General features: G+C 46.1%; 1 protein-coding gene across 5 annotated transcripts in view; it reads right to left on the reverse strand.

Annotated features, from left to right (window-relative positions):
- nudt12 (nudix (nucleoside diphosphate linked moiety X)-type motif 12) overlaps positions 1–17,904 on the reverse strand; it is a 50,256-nt gene that overhangs the window by 5,929 nt on the left and 26,423 nt on the right. For 4 of the 5 annotated variants that reach the window (XM_068029785.1, XM_068029782.1, XM_068029781.1 and 1 more), the window contains one exon: positions 8,815–9,014. In XM_068029785.1, the coding sequence (XP_067885886.1) occupies positions 8,815–9,014 (200 nt within the window). Of the gene's footprint in view, positions 1–3,046; positions 3,123–8,814; positions 9,015–17,904 lie in introns of those variants that run through there. The other variant, XM_068029784.1, reaches the window with a different exon arrangement.

Below are 17,904 nucleotides of genomic sequence, written 5' to 3' on the forward strand. Positions count from 1 at the left end.
GAGATTTATGGTCTGAAATTGCTGGAACTCAATGTTGAATCCTGAAGGCTGTAGAGTGCCTAATCGAAAGATGACATACTATTCCTCAAGCTTACGTTAAGCTTCATTGGAACACTGCAGGAGGTTCATAAGATCATAAGAACTAGGAGCAAGAGTAGGCCGTCTGGCCCCTCGAGCCTGCTCCGCCATTCAATAAGATCATGGCTGATCTTTTCGTGGACTCAGATCCACTTACCCGCGCTCCCACCGTATCCCTTAATTCCTTGATTGTTCAAAAAGATATCTATCTTAGCTTTAAAGACATTTACTGAAGAAGCGTCAACTACTTCACTGGGCAAGGAATTCCATAGATTAACAACCCTCTGGGTGAAGAAGTTCCTTCTTAATTCAGTCCTAAATCCACTCCCTCTAATCTTGAGGCTATGCCCTCTTGTCCTAGCTTCACCTGCCAGTGGAAACATCCTCTCTACTTGTATCTTATCTATTCCCTTCATGATTTTATATGTTTCTATAAGATCCCCCCTCATTCTTCTGAACTCCATTGAATATAATCCCAATCTACTCAGTCTCTCCTCATAAGCCAACCCCCTCAACTCCGGAATCAACCTACTGAACCTCCTCTGCACCCTCTCCAGTGCCAGTATATCCTTTCTCAAGTGAAGAGACCAAAACTGCACACAGTACTCCAGGTGCGGCCTCACCAGTACCTTATACAGCTGCAACATAACCTCTCTGCTTTTAAACTCAATCCCTTTAGCAATGAAGGACAAAATTCCATTTGCCTTCCTAATTACTTGCTGTACGTGCAGACCAACCTTCTGCGATTCATGCACAAGGACACCTAGGTCCCTCTGCATAGCAGCATGCTGCAACTTTTTACCATTCAAGTAATAATCCTTGTTCCTGTTACTCCTACCGAAATGAATGACTTCACATTTACTAACATTGTATTCCATCTGCCAGACCTTTGCCCATTCACTCAATGTATCTATGTTCCTCTGCAAAGTTTCACAGTCATCTGCACACTTTGCTCTGCCACTCATCTTAGTGTCATCTGCAAACTTTGACACCCTACACGTGGTCCCCAACTCCAAATCATCTATATAAATTGTAAATAATTGCGGTCCCAACACAGATCCCTGAGGCACACCACTAGTGACTGATTGCCAACCAGAATAGCACTCATTTATCCCCACTCTCTGCTTCCTGTTAGTCAACCAATCCTCTATCCATGCTAGTACTTTACCCCTGACGCCATGCATCCTTATCTTATGCAGCAGCCTCTTGTGCGGCACCTTGTCGAAGGCCTTTTGGAAATCTAGGTACACCACATCCACTGGGTCCCCATTGTCCACCTTGCTCGTAATGTCATCATAGAATTCCAAAAGATTTGTCAGGCATGACCTGCCCTTCATGAACCCATGCTGCGTCTGCCCAATGGGACAATTTCTATCGAGATGCCCTGCTATTTCTTCCTTGATGATAGACTCAAGCATCTTCCCCACTACAGAGGTTAAGCTAATCGGTCTATAATTCCTGATCTTTTGTCTACCTCCCTTTTTAAACAGTGGCGTCACATCTGCTGTTTTCCAATCTGCTGGGACTACCCCAGAGTCCAGCGAATTTTGGAAAATTACCGTCAGTGCACCTGCTATTTCTCCCGCCATCTCTTTTAGAACCCTGGGATGCATTCCATCAGGGCCAGGAGACTTATCAATCCTTAGCTCCATTAGCTTGCCCAACACTACATCTTCCGTAATAATGATTGTTCCCAGGTCCTCACCTACATTCGTCTCTTTGTCAATTACTGGCATGTTATTAATGTCCTCCACTGAGAAGACCGATACAAAATACCTGTTCAATGCCTCGGCCATTTCATCATATCCCATAACTAAATTCCCCTTCTCATCCTCTAAAGGACCAACGTTTACTTTAGCCACTCTTTTTCGTTTTATATATTTATAGAAACTTTTGCTAACTGTCTTTATATTCTGTGCTAGTTTTTTCTCATGTTCCATCTTACTTTTCTTTATAGCTCTTTTTGTAGCTTTCTGCTGACATTTAAAGTTTTTCCCAATCTTCTAGTTTCATGCTGCTTTTGGCCACTTTGTATGCCTTCTTTTTCAATTTGATAGCCTCCCTTATTTCCTTAGACACCCATGCCAGATTACCCCTTTTCTTCCAGTCCTTCCTTTTCACTGGAATATACTTTTGCTGAGCACTTTGGAAAATTGCTTTGAAAGTCCTCCACTGCTCGTCAACTGTCCCACCGTAAAATCTTTGTTTCCAGTCCACTTTAGCCAAGTCCTCCCTCATTCTATTGTAGTCCCCCTTGTTCAAGCACAGGACCCTGGTATTGGATTTTATCTTCCCACTCTCCATCTGTATTCTAAATTCAACCATACTGTGATCACTCCTTCCAAGAGGATCCCTAACCATGAGGTCATTAATTATTCCTGTCTCATTACACAGTACTAGATCTAGGATAGCTTGCTCCCTCGTCGGTTCCATTACATACTGTTCAAGAAAACTATCACTGATACACTCAACGAATTCCTCCTCAAGGCTACCCTGACTGAGCTGGTTCGACCAATCTACATGTAGATTAAAATCCCCCATGATAATTGCCGTACCATTTTTACAGGCATTAGTTATTTCTTTGTTTATTGCCCGCCCCAATGTGATGTTATTATTTGGTGGCCTATAGACTACGCCTATCAATGACTTTTTCTTCTTAGAGTTTCTAATTTCCACCCAAATGGATTCAACCTCATTCTCCATAGAACCTATATCATCTCTCAGCAGCGCCCTGATGTCATCCTTGAGTATCAGAGCTACACCACCTCCCTTACCTTCCTGTCTGTCCTTCCGAATAGTCTGGTACCCCTGGATATTTAACTCCCAGTCGTGACCAACCTGTAACCACGCCTCCGTAATGGCAACCAAATCAAATTTATTCGCGATGATTTGTGCCGTTAACTCATCAACCTTGTTACGAATGCTACGAGCATTCAGGTAAAGTGCCTTTATGCTAGCTTTCTTACCCTCATGATTTCCAACATCTCTAATAATAACTCCCGAGTTATCCTTCCTTTCTGCTTCTTTCATCGTCTGCCTTGAACCTAGGTTGAGGAGAGAGAGGTCAGCGTAAAGCAAGGTGGAGAATTAAAATGACAGGCAATCAAAAGCAAGAGGTCATGTGAACTTAATGGAGGTGTTCCACAAATTGGTCACCCAATCTGCATTTGGTATCCCCAGTGTAGAGCAGGCAGCATTGTGAGCAGCAAATATAGTAAACTAAATTGAAAGTAGTACACGTAAATCACTGGAAGGAGTGTCTAGGGCCTTGGATGGTGAGGAGACAGGAGGTAAAAGGGCAGGTGTTGTATCTCCTGCGCTTGCATGGAAAGGTGCCAAGGGAAGGGGGCGTGGGAAGGGATTAAGGAGTGGACCAGGGTGTTGTTAAGCTAACAGTCCCTTCAGAATGCTGAAAGGGGAGGGAAAGGAAAAATGTGTTTGATGGTGGCCTCACGTGGCAGAAATGGTGGAGGTTGATCCATTGAATACAGAAGCTGGTAAGGTGGAAGGTGAGGACAAAGGGAACCCTATCATGGTTCGGGAGGGAGAGGAAGGGGTGAGAGCAGAACTGCGGGAACGGGGACAGACACAGGGTTGAGGGCCTTGTCAACCATGGTGGGGGATAATCCTTGGTTCAGCAAAAAGACAGACATATCAGAAGCGCTGGCATGGAAGGTTGCATCATCTGAACAGATGCGACGAAGATGGCGAAACTGGGAAAATGGAATAGAGTCCTTACAGGAAGCAGAGTGTGAGAAAGTCTTGTCAAGGTAGGAATCAGTGGGTTTATAGTGAATATTGGTTGATAGCCTGTTCCCAGAAAAAGAGACAGAGAGGTCGAAGAAGGGAAGGGAAGAGTTGGAGATGGACCATGTAAAGGTGAGAGAAGGATGGAAATTGGAAGCAAAGTGGATGAAATTTTCCAGCTCGACACTAGAGTTGGAAATGGCACCAATACAGTCATCAACGTACTGGAAAAAGAGGTGGGGGAGGGGGCCTGAGTAGGATTGGAACAAGGAATGATCCACATTTCCCACAAAAAGGCAAGCAGAAGTAGGACTCACGTGGGTACTCATGGCAACAACTTTTATTTGGAGGAAGTGGGCAGAGTTAAAGGAGAGGTTGTTCCATGTGAGAACAAGTTCAGCCAGACGGAGGAGGGACTTGGTGGATGGAAACTGGTTGGACTTCCGTTTAAGGAAGAAGCCCTCAGACCATCCTGGTGCGAGGGGGACAGTGGAAGTGCAGAGAGATTGGATGCCTGGTGAAAAGCAGACCATTAGGGCCAGGAAATTGGAAACTGTTAAAGTGACGGAAGGCATCTGAAGAGTCCCTGATGTAGATGGGGACAGATTGGACAATGGGAGAAAAAAAATAGTCAAGATAGGAAGAAATCAGTTCAGTTGGGCAGGAACAGGCTGGAACGATAGGCCTACCAGGGCAGTCCTGCAAAGAAGGTAGAAGCGGGCTGTTCAGGGTTGGGGGACTATGAGGTTGGAGACCATGGAGGGAAGATCTCCAGAGGAGATGAGGTCAGTGACAGATCGTGGGGCGATGGCTTGATGTTCAGTGGTGGAGTCATGGTCTGGGGGAGGTAGGAGGAAGTGTTGGAGAGTTGGTGTTCAACCTCTGTAAGGTAGAGGCGAGTTCGCCAGACAATAACAGTACCACCTTTGTCAGTAGGTTTGATGGAAATGTTAGGGACCTGAGAACAGAGTTCAATTTAGTTTACTGTATTTGCTGCTCTACACCAGGGAGACCAATTGCAGATTGGGTGACTACTTTGTGGAACACCTCCATTTAGTCCGCAAACATGACCCCGTGTTTCTGGTTGCCTGTCATTTTAATTCTCCACCCTAATCTCACACTGACCCTCTGTCCTCAGCCTCCTGCAGTGTTCCAATGAAGCTCAACGTAAGCTTGAGGAACAGCAGCTCATTTTTTGATTAGGCATTTTACAGCCTTCAGGACTCAGTGAGTTCAACAATTTCAGACCATAAATCTCAGACCCCATCTTGTTTCCTATTTCTTTGCAGGTTTCAGTTTTAGTCTTGTTTTTCCCTTGCATTTGCTTTTGGATGGAAGCTGTTCATCAATCTTCCATTCATACCTCCTCTAGACATGTCTTTTGTTTTTTTACTTGTCCCATTACCACTCCCTTTGGCCCTGCACGACCAACTCTTTTGTCATTTAATCTCTCCGGTCTTCCACCCTATCACAAACTTTCGCTTTCATTCTTTTTCCACCCTCCCCCCTTTCACTTCTTTAAAACCTATTACATTTTTAACTTTTCCCAGTTCTGATGAAAGGTCATTGACCTGAAACGTGAGGCTCAATTTTTAGGCCCTCGTGGGCATCAGAACGGAGGCAAGTGGCGGGTAGCCAATTCAGCTTGTTAAAGGTCTATTAAGGCCTATTGTTGAAGGCTGACTGGAATTTTCCATTCAGCCTCCAGGCCTCCCGGTATGTCGGGAAACAGTGTTACTTCCTGGAGGCAGCCTCCCAGCAGCACTCCAGGCAGGCATACAAGCCCTCCCTGCCTGCCTGCCTTCAACTGCAGCTACAGCTGCAGGATGCTCTGTGGATGGGCTCTCCTTGCACAATGGTGGCTTGGCTGCTAAAGGCATTTTTTATTTTATATTTTAAAAAGTTGGGGAGAGGACACGTCCATCTTGGGATGCTCTCTCTCTCACTTACCTTGAAAGGCATCCTGTTGCTTCTTCAATGCAGGGGGCTCTCCTATTGGCCCTCCAGCTTCGAGAGCTCGCCAAGGACAGCGAGCATGCCCCCTGGCCATTAATAGGCCAATTTGGGGAAAATCAAAGCTGAGTGACTGTTCCCCACACAGTGGGCTGAATTTAATCTTGCTGGTGGGGCTATTGTTGCTGGGCCAAAAAGGCGAGTGAATCCCTGCCTCAGCCTTTCAGACCATCCCCACTCCCTGCCGCCGTTCCACCCCCCCCACACCCTGCTGTGATTCAACACTAAAGTGCCTAGTGTCATTGTTCCTGTTCCTTTAAGATTAGATTAGATTAGATTAGATTAGAGATACAGCACTGAAACAGGCCCTTCGGCCCACTGAGTCTGTGCCGAGCATCAACCACCCATTTATACTAATCCTACACTAATCCCATATTCCTACCAAACATCCCCACCTGTCCCTATATTTCCCTACCACCTACCTATACTAGTGACAATTTATAATGGCCAATTTACCTATCGACCTGCAAGTCTTTTGGCTTGTGGGAGGAAACCGGAGCACCCGGAGAAAACCCACGCAGACACAGGGAGAACTTGCAAACTCCACACAGTCAGTACCCGGAATCGAACCCGGGTCCCTGGAGCTGTGGGGCTGCAGTGCTAACCACTGCGCCACTGGGCCGCCCTAAGGATGGGGATCCTGCCTCCAAGAGCTGTCAGCCAATCAGAGGGCCAGCAGCTCAGTAGTATCGACAGTGCCACCGGCAGTGGTGATCACTGCCAGTACTACAGGAGTGCTTGAGCCCCGGAACACAGGTAAGTGAGGTGGGGATGCCGGGGCCAGTCAGGCATGCCCCGGCGATGGGGCAGCTGGGCGATAAGGATGGGAGGGTGGTTTTACCGGAGGGGAGACCTTTGCTTCCGGAGGCCTTCCATAGATCACAGATTGCCCATGGAGGAGGTTCCCCACCCCCAAGCCCGGAGGGAGGCCACCTTGTTTTACTGGTTGACCTCCCCACATTTAATTCCAGTGGCAGTAGGAAGAGGTCCTTAAGTGGCTACTGATTGGCCACTTAAGGACCTCAATTGACCTCTGGGTGGGAAAGCATTCTTTTGGCTTTTCCCGCCCCCAACTTTATCACGGTGCGACAGGAAGGCAACGGGTCCTCCGTCCCCTGCCTTCCGTTACAATTCTATGGGTCCCCCATTTTCGGGGGGGGGGCCATTAAATTCCGCCCAGTGTGGGCTTCTGACCCCCATTTAACCCCGATAGCGAGGTCCAAAGCCTGCAGGAAAAATCCTGCCTGTCCACAGGGTGCTGCCTGATCTGCTGAGTATTTCCAGCATTTTATATTTTTATTTATAATTAACTCACATTTCTGATCACACTAACTAACACCCAACTGGAAGTGGTTCGCAAATTCTGCTACCTTGTGTCCACAGTGACAGACAATCTGTCCCTTGATACTGAGCTCAATATATGCATAGGGAAAGCAGCTACTGCCTTTGGCCGACTTGCAAAACACGTACGGAATAACACCAAGCTGACCCTTAGGACCTAGCTCATGTTTATAAGGCCTGTGTTCTCAGTACCTTGCTGTATGGCTGTGAAACATGGGTGACTTAACAGCTACCAGAAAAAGAAGCTTAATATTTTCCATCTTCGCTGTCTGTAGCACATTATGGGTATATCCTGGCAGGACAAAATCACACATGTGGCAGTCCTCCCAAGTGTGTTGGCACTAATCAAACAGAGGCGGCTTCGGTGGATCGGACAGGTCCACAGGATGCAAGACGGTTGCATACTGAAGAACTTCTGTATGGTGAGGTAGCTGGGCCAGACGACCAGTGGGGCGCACAAAGCTCTGCTTCAAGGATGCCTGCAAGTGTGACATGAAGGCCCTAAATGTCGACTATTGCACCTGGGAGTCACTAGCTGGTGAAAGAGGGAATGGCGACACATCCTGTGGACTGGTGTGTACAACCATGACGACCAGTTGCTACAGCAACTTGGCAACAGGCGCCAACATCAAAAACAACAGCTCACGGCGTCACTTGGCAGCTTCATGTGCAGCACTTGTGGCAGAACCTGCCTCTCAAGAATTGGCTTTCATAGTAAAGCCTGGCTTGAGTATAAAATTAAAACCCGACCCGGGCCCGACCCGACAACAGCCAACCCGAACCCGACCCGGGCCCGAGTCCTTTAATTTTTTTAAATGCCCGACCTGACCCGAAAATAACAAACATATTAATGAAACAGAAAAAAATGATAGATTAAAACAAAAACAATACAAAGCAAAACAGTACAGTCCAGTTCGACCCAACCCGAGCCCGAATGCTGGATGCAGAATACAGGCCCGACCTGACCTGAACCCGACACATGTAGTGGGGTTTGGTCAGGTTCAGGTCGGGTAGCCAGGCTTTACTTCACAGTCATCAACAAAAGTGCACCAAGAGAAGACACCCCACCTAAATGGATTATTTGCTGCGTGGCCATCATCTTTCATAGATGGAAGGGTACCAAACAACATTTCTGACAAATTCGTGAAATGCAACTGCTTTTTTTTTTGTTTACCTGACTGTGAGACCAAGCACAGAAAATTAGTCTGATCCAGTCTTTACTGTCGAAGCAGAAAGAGGGCTGCTGAAGCTTGGGACCGAACAGTTGCTGAATATGTAAAGTGGTTCGTGGCACTCATCAAGTTCAGTTGTTTGTGATTGTAAGTGAATTGATTCCAGCACATTCAAAACTCTGCCAAATTGCACCAATTGACCTACAAATTAATTGGTTTGCCTTGAGTTTGAAGTGAAATTTCAGAGAGCTTTGTCTTTACTGAAGTTTTACTTCTGATTATCTACTTATCTCAGGAGATTTAAATGGTGGAAGAGTCTATGACAGTGTAAATTGTACACATGTTGTGGAAGAAGCTGGTTTGATGAACCAACTTACTCTTTCTCATACCATACTATATTATTTCATAATAGCAACAAAAAACAGCATCAGATAAAGTGGTTGCCGTTAATAGTTTGACCTACCTGCTGCCGACTGAACCAGCGGGCATCTACAATTTCCTCTTTGTCCACAATGATTTCTGTTGATACAGCAATAGCTTGACAACCAATCATGAGAGACGAAGGCATTGGCCAGGGCTGACTGGAAATATATTGAACATGCCCAACCTTGACCCCAGTTTCTTCTGCGACCTCTCTTCGAACAGCATCCTCTATTGTCTCCCCTGTGAAAACACAGAAAGTAAAGTGCTTCATAAGGATATCACAAGGCATGCAAAATTTCCAGTAACTCCTTCTGTTCATATTCAGGTTTACGGATTCAAAAAGAGTCACCCAGATATTGCCCATTATTGGAGATCTTGATAGTAGGTCGAGAGCAAATGGATTTCTTCTAATCAAACCTAGAGATAGCTGAGTGGATTATGTATTATTTACTGGGCATCTATTCCAGGATTATAAGAAAATGAATGCAGGCTGCTTTGATTGTTCTGCTGTTAAAGCATTCCCTGTGTCACATCCTGAAATAAATATTGATGGATGTTCCACCAATATCATCAAGATTTTTATAATTTTCCGAGTACCTTAATTTTAATCAATTGAATACAACACCAGGCACACACACCTCCTTCTGAAGATGTTAAGGAATTTCAACATAATTTAAACAAATATAGTCTCTTAAGTATTTTTGAGGGTTTCATGCAGTATTGGTCTCTGATGTAATGATAATGACAGTAAACAATAAGCATCCAAACATGTCTTGGCCATTGCCAACATTTTGGACATATAAATGAGCAACACTGTTTCTAAAGAGTTCTTCAGTAACAGGAAAGTGCTGGTACAATTTCTCTGCATTAGATTGTACCAATATGTACCAAAGGTAGATGCAGGAAGGATGTTCCCGATGGTGGGGGAGTCCAGAACCAGGGGTCTAAGGATCTGGGGTAAACCTTTCAGGACTGAGATGAGGAGAAATTTCTTCACCCAGAGAGTGGTGAGCCTGTGGAATTCGCTACCACAGAAAGCAGTTGAGGCCAAAACATTGAATGTTTTCAAAAAGGAGTTAGATATAACTCTTGGGTCTAAAGGGATCAAAGGGTATGGGGCGAAAGCCAGAACAGGCTACTGAGTTGGATGATCAGCCATGATCATAGTGAATGGCGAAGCAGGCTCGAAGGGCCAAATGGTCCTGCTCCTATTTTCTATGTTTCTATGTAATATTTCCATTTACTATTATTACTGTTTTCCATCCTCCATAAACCTAGCTCATCCAAACCTCTGCTGTCCCATATTCTATCCCGCACCAAATATCAATGACCTATCACCTCTATGCTTGCAGACCTACATTGGCTTCTGGTCCACCAACACCTCGATTTTATAATTCTCATCCATGTGTTCAAAGACCTCCATAGCCTTGCCTCTCCCTATCTCTGTAACCTCCTACAGCCCTTTAAAAACTCCACCAATGCTGGGACTTTTATGCATCCCCCACATTCTTTGTCCCACCATTTGTGCCTTCCGCCCTCGAGGCTGCTAAGCTCTGGAGTTCCCTCCCCAACCTCTCCATCTCTTTTTGAAGTAGTTTCCAGCACTGGGGTTCTTCTAATGATATAAAGCTAAGAGAAAAAAGGATTTAAAATAAATTTCCAAGGATGTAATGCTGGAACTGTATAAAACACTGGTTAGGCCACAATTGGAGTATTGCGTACAGTTCTGGTCACCACATTACAGAAAGGACATAATTACTCTGGACAGAGTCCAGAGGAGATTTACAAGAATGTTACCAGGGCTTGAAAGTTGCAGCTATGAGGAAAGATTGGATAGGCGAGAGCTGTTTTTCTTAGAACAGAGGAGGCTGAGGGTTGACTTAATAGAGGTGTACAAAATAATGAGGGGCCTAGATAGAGTAGGCAGGAAGGACCGGTTTCCCCTAGCAGAGAGGTCAATTACCGGGGGCACAGATTTAAGGTGATTGGTAGAAGGATTAGAGGGGACCTGAGGAAAAACTTTTTCCCCCCCGAGGGTGGTGGGTGTCTGGAATGGTGGTGGAGGCAGAACTCCTCAATTCTTTCAAAAGGTCCCTGGACATGCACCTGAAGTGCTTTGGTCAGCAAGGCTACGGACCAGATGCTGGAAAGTGGGATTAGATTGGGCGGCTAGTTTTTTTCAGCCAGCACGGACACGACAGGCTGAATGGCCTCCTTCTGTGCCATACTTTTTCTATGGTTCTAAAAACTATGCACATATCTGCTTAAGCACAGTGTATGCATTAAGAATGCCAGCATATTTATTTCAACTATTTTTTAAAGTCCCTAAAGGAAAAAGGGTCTGGAACGCACAGAAGCCTTAACTGGCTTCAACAAATCTCAGACTTAACTGCATGCATATGCAGTCTACTGCTATCTGGGCAGGGAATGCCACTTAGCTACCCACTTGCAGGGTTGAAGAGTTTTTGCACTTAAGAGCAAGAAGATGAATTCCCCAGTTATCATGCAACCTACCCCAATAATCCCCTCAAGACATTTGGCCAATTAACCTGTAGAATATTTTCCAATCTAAGCAAATAATGCACAGACTGCATCTTCCATGGGAAAGCACCAGGAGGTGGTTCTGTGCATACACTCCATTCATCCCCATCAGCTGCCATTTTCAAAGAAAGCCAGGGAGCAACCAATGAACAGGCTTAGCCCAGCATCCTAATGCCCTCGAGACATCCACAGAAACAGACACAGACCAGACCCAGTCCCTTTGTTTCATACACAACCCAAGTTCTGTGCCAGAAATAACCTGGTCCTGTCAAAAAGTAAAACTACCTGAATTTAAAGAACTAAATGAGATCTGCATGCATTTATCTGCAAATAAAAAAGTCTTGCATTTATATAGTGCCTTTCGCAACCAGTGGATATCCAAAGCACTTTACAGCCAATGAAGTACATCTTTTGGTGTCTAGTCACAGGAAATGTGGCAGCCATTTTGCACACAGCAAGCTCCCACAAACAGCAATGTGATAATGATCAGATAATCTGTTTTTCTGATTTTGATTTCGGGATAAATATTGGCCAGGACACCAGGGTTAACTCCCCTGCTCTTATTCAAAATAGTTCCAAGGGATCTTTTATATCCACCTGAGATGGCAGATAGGACCTCGGTTCAACATCTCATCCAAAAGACCAAGTGTTTTGTGAAGCATCATAAACCAAAAAAGCATATCAATTTTATTTATAAAGAAAATTCAACTACTGCTACGTAGAGTCATAGAGTCATACAGCATAGAAACAGGCCCTTCGGCCCACCGCGTCCATGCCGACCATAATGCCTATCTAAACTAATACCACCTGCCTGCATTAATTCCATATCCCTCTATGCCTTGCTCATTCAAGTACCTGTCCAGATGCCTCTTAATTGTCGCTACTGTTCCTGCCTCCACCACCTCCTCAGGCAGCTCATTCCAGATACCCACTATTTTTTGTGTGAAAAATTTGCCCCTTTGATCCCCTTTAAACTTCCTCCCTCTCACCTTAAATCTATGCCCTCTAGTTTTAGTCACCCCTACCATGGGAAACAGATTCTGGCTATCTACCCTATCTATGCCTCTCATAATTTTATATACCTCTATCATATACCCTCTCAGCTTCCTTCGCTCCAGGGAAAACAGACCCAGCCTATCCGATCTCTCTTTATAACTCAAGCCCTCCAAACAAGGCAACATCCTTGTGACTCTTTTCTACACCCTCTCTAGCTTAATCACATCTTTCCTGTAGTGCGGCGACCAGAACTGCACACAGTATTCCAAATGCGGCCTAACGAACGTTATGTACAACTGTAACATGACATCCCAACTCTTGTTCTCAATGCCTCGGCCGATGAAGGCAAGCATGCCATACGCCTTCTTCACCACCCTGTCTACCTGTGTTGCCACTTTCAGGGAACTATGTACTTGCACCCCAAGGTCTCTCTGCTCAACAACACTCCCCAGGGCCCTGCCATTCACTGTATGTATCCTGCCCTGGTTTAACCTCCCAAAATGCATCACTTCGCACTTGTCTGCATTAAATTCCATTTGCCACTCCCTTGCCCACTTTCCCAGTTGATCTATATCCTGTTGTAACCTTAGACAGCCTTCTTCACTGTCCACTATACCACCAATTTTGGTGTCATCTGCAAACTTACTAATCATGCCCCTTACATTCACATCCAAGTCATTAATATATATGACAAACAACAGAGGGCCCAGCACCGATCCCTGCGGCACACCACTGGTCACCGGCCTCCAATCTGAAAAACAACCCTCCATTATCACCATCTGCCTCCTATCACCAAGCCAATTTTGTATCCAATTTGCTAGCTCATCCTGGATCCCATGTGTTCGAAACTTCTGGACCAGCCTACCATGCGGGACCTTGTCAAAGGCCTTGCTAAAGTCCATGTAGACAACGTCCATCGCCCTGCCCTCATCAATCCTCTTGGTCACCTCCTCGAAAAACTCAAATCAAATTTGTGAGACATGATTTCCCACGCACAAAGCCATGCTGACTATCCCTAATCAGACCATGCCTTTCCAGATGCATATAAATCCTGTCTCTCAGAATCCCTTCCAATAACTTTCCCACCACAGATGTAAGGCTCACTGGCCTGTAGCTCCCTGGCTTATCCCTGCTGCCCTTCTTAAATAAAGGCACAACATTAGCTATCCTCCAGTCTTCCGGTACCTCACCCGTGGCTAACGATGATACAAAAATCTCTGCCAGGGCCCCAGCAATCTCCTTCCTTGCTTCCCATAGCATCCTAGGATACACCTGGTCAGGCCCTGGGGATTTATCCCCTTAATGCGCTTCAAAACCTCCAACACCTCCTTCTTTGTAATGTTGATATGCTCCAGGATATCAGTGTTCCCTCCCTTGAACTCACTAGCTTCCATGACCTTTTCCACAGTAAATACGGATGAGAAATATTCATTTCAGACCTCGCCCATTTCCTGTGGCTCCACACATAGATTACCACACTGATCCTTAAAGGGACCTACTCTCTCCCTAGCTACCCTTTTACTCTTAATATACATAGAATCTTTTAGGATTCTCCTTTATCTTATCTGCCAGGAAAATCTCATGGCCCCTTTTTGCCCTCCTAATTTCCTTCTTAAGTGTAGCCCTACATCCCCTATACTCCTCGAGGGACTCACTCGATCCCAGCTGCCTACACCTGACATATGCCATTTCTTTGTCCTGACCAGACCATCAATATCCCTCGTCAACCAAGGTTCCCTAAACTTGCCAGCCTTGCCCTTCCATCTAACAGGAACATGCCGGCCCTGAACTCTTCTTATCTCATTTTAAAAGCCTCTCACTTGCCAGATGTCCCTTTATCTGTAAACAGCCTCTTCCATTCAACTTTTGAGAGTTCCTGTCTGATGCCATCGAAATTAGCTTTCCCCCAATTTAGGACTTCAACCTGAGGACTCGTCTGATCCTTTTCCATAACTATCTTGAAGCTAATAGAGTTATGGTCACTGGTCCCAAAGTGCTCCCCCAATGACATATAAACCACCTGCCCACCCTCATTTCAGAAGAAGAGGTCGAGTGTAGCCCCTTCTCTAGTAGGGCCATCCACATACTGCTTCAGAAAACTATCCTGGACACACTTAATAAATTCTTCCCCATCTGATCCCTTCGCACTAAGGCAGTCCCAGTCAATATTAGGGAAGTTAAAATCACCTACCATTACAACCGTATAATTCCTACACCTATCTGTGATTTCCCTACATATATGCTCCTCCACTTCCCTCTGACTGTTGGGGGGCCTATAGTATAATCCCATCAAAGTGATCACCCCTTTCTTATTTCTAAGTTCTACCCATATGGCCTCGCTAGACATTCCCCCCAGGATATCCTCTCTAAGTACTGCCGTGATGTCCTCCCTAATCAATAGTGCAACTCCCCCTCCTCGCTTACCTCCACCTCTGTCATGCCGGAAGGATCGGTACCCCGGAACATTGAGCTGCCAGTCCTGCCCATCCCTCAACCACGTTTCCGTAATAGCTATAATATCACAATCCCATGTACCAATCCATGCTCTGTGTTCATCTGCCTTACCTGTAAGTCTTCTTGCATTAAAGTAAATGCAGTTTATCCTACCATACCTTCCACGATCCCTATCCTGCCCCTGCCCAGCCTGCCTACTAGACTATAGCTCTTCCAACCCTTTTCCTACCCTGCTGTGCAGCAGATCCCTCCGTGGTACCACGAACTTGGCTGTTGCTGCTTTCCCCTGGGAGGTCATCCCCCCCAACAGTATCCAAAGCGGTATATCTGTTTGAGAGGGGGATGGCCACAGGGGACTCCTTCACTACCTGCCTGCATCTACTACTCCTTCTGATGGTCACCCATCACTTTTCTGCCTGTGCAGCCATTACCCGCGGTGTGACCACCTCACTAAACATGCTATCCACGACTTCCTCAGCATCGTGGATGCTCCACAGTGAATCCACCCGCAGCTCCAGCTCTGTAATGCAGGTAGCCAGGAGCTGCAGATGGATACACTTCCTGCACACATGGTCGTCAGGGACACTGGAAGCATCCCTGATTTCCCACATAGTGCAGGAGGAGCATATCACGGGTGTGAGCTCTCCTGCCATGACTTACCCTTAGGTTAATTAGTTACTCACTTAATTAAAAAATACTAATTATAGTAGGGGCCTTATTCTACTCACTTCAATCTAAAATCCTTAAAAAAAAAACACTTTAGTAGTACTCACCTTATCACCAGAGATTTTTTTTAACCAAAAAAAAACAACTTTCCCTTTTTTTAAAAGATATTCTATGAGCTGCTACTCACCACCCAATCACCTTGCAGCTCTCCTCTGACGTCACTGTTTGCCTTTTTTTTCAAAACTCTGGCACTCACACAGGTCCGCTCTGCTCCTCTCCGCTCCGCTCCCGGAAGGTAAGAGACTGGGCCTTGATCCTCGGGGTCGATTTATAGGCTCCGCTCTCGGCGTTCTCCCCACAAGTCCACTCCGGTCCTCTCCGCTCCGCGTTAATGGAATAAAACGTCCCAAGGCACTTTACAGGAGCATTATAAAACAAAATATAACGCCGAAGCACATAAGGAGATAGTAGGTTAAATGACCAAAAGCTTGGTCAAACAAGTAGGTTTTAAGTAATGTCTTAAAGGAGGTAAGTGAGGTGGCGAGGCAGAGAGGTGTAGGGAGGGAATTTCAGAGCTTAGGGCCAAGACAGCTGAAGGCATAGCCATCTATGGTGGATCAATTAAAATCAGGGATGCTGAAGAGGCCAGAATTAGATGAGTGCAGATATCTCGGAGGGTTGTGGGGCTGGAGGAGATTACAGAGAAAGGGAGGGGCAAGGCCATGGAGGACTTGAAACAAAGATGAGAATTTTAAAAACCAAATCAAAATTAACAGGGATGCAATATAAGTCAGCGAGAATGTGACTTGGTGTGAGTTAAGACATGGGCAGCAGAGTTTTTGATGACCTCAAGTTACATAGGGTAGAATGTGGGAGACCAGTCAGGTGTGTGTTGTAATAGTCAGGTCTAGAGGTAACAAAGGTGTAAATGAGGGTTTCAGCAGCAGTTTAGCTGAGAAAGGGATGAAGTCAGGTAATGTCACGGAAGTGGAAACAGGAAGTCTTAGCGATGGCACGAATATGAGGTTGGTAGCTCATCTTGCGGTCAAATATTACAACAAAGGCTGGATTTTCTTGATCTCGGCAGCACCCCGATGTCAGAATTATTTCTGGGTCCTGACCCCACTGGAGTTCGGAGTGCACTGAACGTCAGCATTTTGCGGGAGACGACCAACTTGTGGGTCACCTCTCTGACACCAGCCCAATGATGAACAGTGGGCATAAGCAGGAGGCAGGAATTAGAAGTAGCAGGCCCCATTTAAAGGGCACCCTCCTGGATTCAAAGCGCAAGCAGCCAGAGAGAATCCAGCCTGAGGGAACAGTCCATTAGAGCAATGACATGGGAGTCTGTTGTGGCAGGCTGTCCCCAACACCTCCCCAGAGGTCATGATGGAGGCAGTCTGAACCAGGCTGGTCATTTTGTTTCTAGAGTGTGGCAGGAGGGGGCCAGCCAGGCAAACATAGGAGGCATGGCTGGAGGTCACCAGAGTGGTCAGCAGCCGCAGAGTGGTTAGCAGGGTCCAGTGCAGGAAATGCTTCAATGTCCTTATGAATTCTGGCAAGGTGAATATGCAGCACAGCCAAGCTATCAGCTATGAGTATCTTACAGGGACCTCAAGGCAGGTAGTGAATGGGTACACCAACGAGATTATTGCCCACTGCCAACCATTACATGGGGGAAGTGAGCAAAGTAATGCCAACTTGGAAGGATGGTAATGTTATCCCTGGACAAATGCAGTGACAGGAGCATCACTGCAGATAGTAGATCAAGATGGGCAAATGGGAAAGTTAAATGTAGCTGATCTCTCAATTCTCACATTGCAGGAGAAACAAGCACACAAAGCACGACAGAGGAGTTGTTCAGGAGGTGGAGTGGCCAGCCTGCCAATCTTGACAGTGTTAGAGGAAAAGGAGCCACTTGAAATTGCAAGAGTGGCAGCTGTGCAGGCAGTCGGAAACAGTGAAATTGGTCTGTGGCACAGAGAGGGTGAAGGTTTATTGAATGCTCCATGGAAGCATTTTGGAGCAGCTTCCAACTTTGCAAAGTATTTTCCAGTGGAAGCCACTTGATGTGCTGAAAGATGTCTGCTGAAGCACCAGCTGAGATGAATAAGGTCGTGTAACGAACATTGTCTGGCATTGGCCCTGTGTAAGAGAGACAATCAGCAGTAATCAAGTGTGGAGGCCACAGCAACCACAGAGGATGACTTGCACTCTGAGGAACCACTGTTACAGCAGTCAAGCACACCCTCCACCACAGTAGAAACAAGCACCTCGGTGGGGCCTCAGGCGACTTTAGAACAAGGGTGGCACAAAGTGATAAGGTGATGGAGGCCACTGTGGTAAGTCCCAATTGGAGGACGGAGGACAGCTCCAGCCATGGTTACCCAGCCGAAGAAGCAGTGTCTCGGGAGCCATGTGCAAAGCAGGTGCTAGTGGAGTGGCAATGACAGATGTGTGTACATCTGGCAGT

This window comes from Heterodontus francisci, chromosome 4 (genome assembly GCF_036365525.1).
Source record: "Heterodontus francisci isolate sHetFra1 chromosome 4, sHetFra1.hap1, whole genome shotgun sequence".
Classification (NCBI taxonomy): domain Eukaryota; kingdom Metazoa; phylum Chordata; class Chondrichthyes; order Heterodontiformes; family Heterodontidae; genus Heterodontus; species Heterodontus francisci.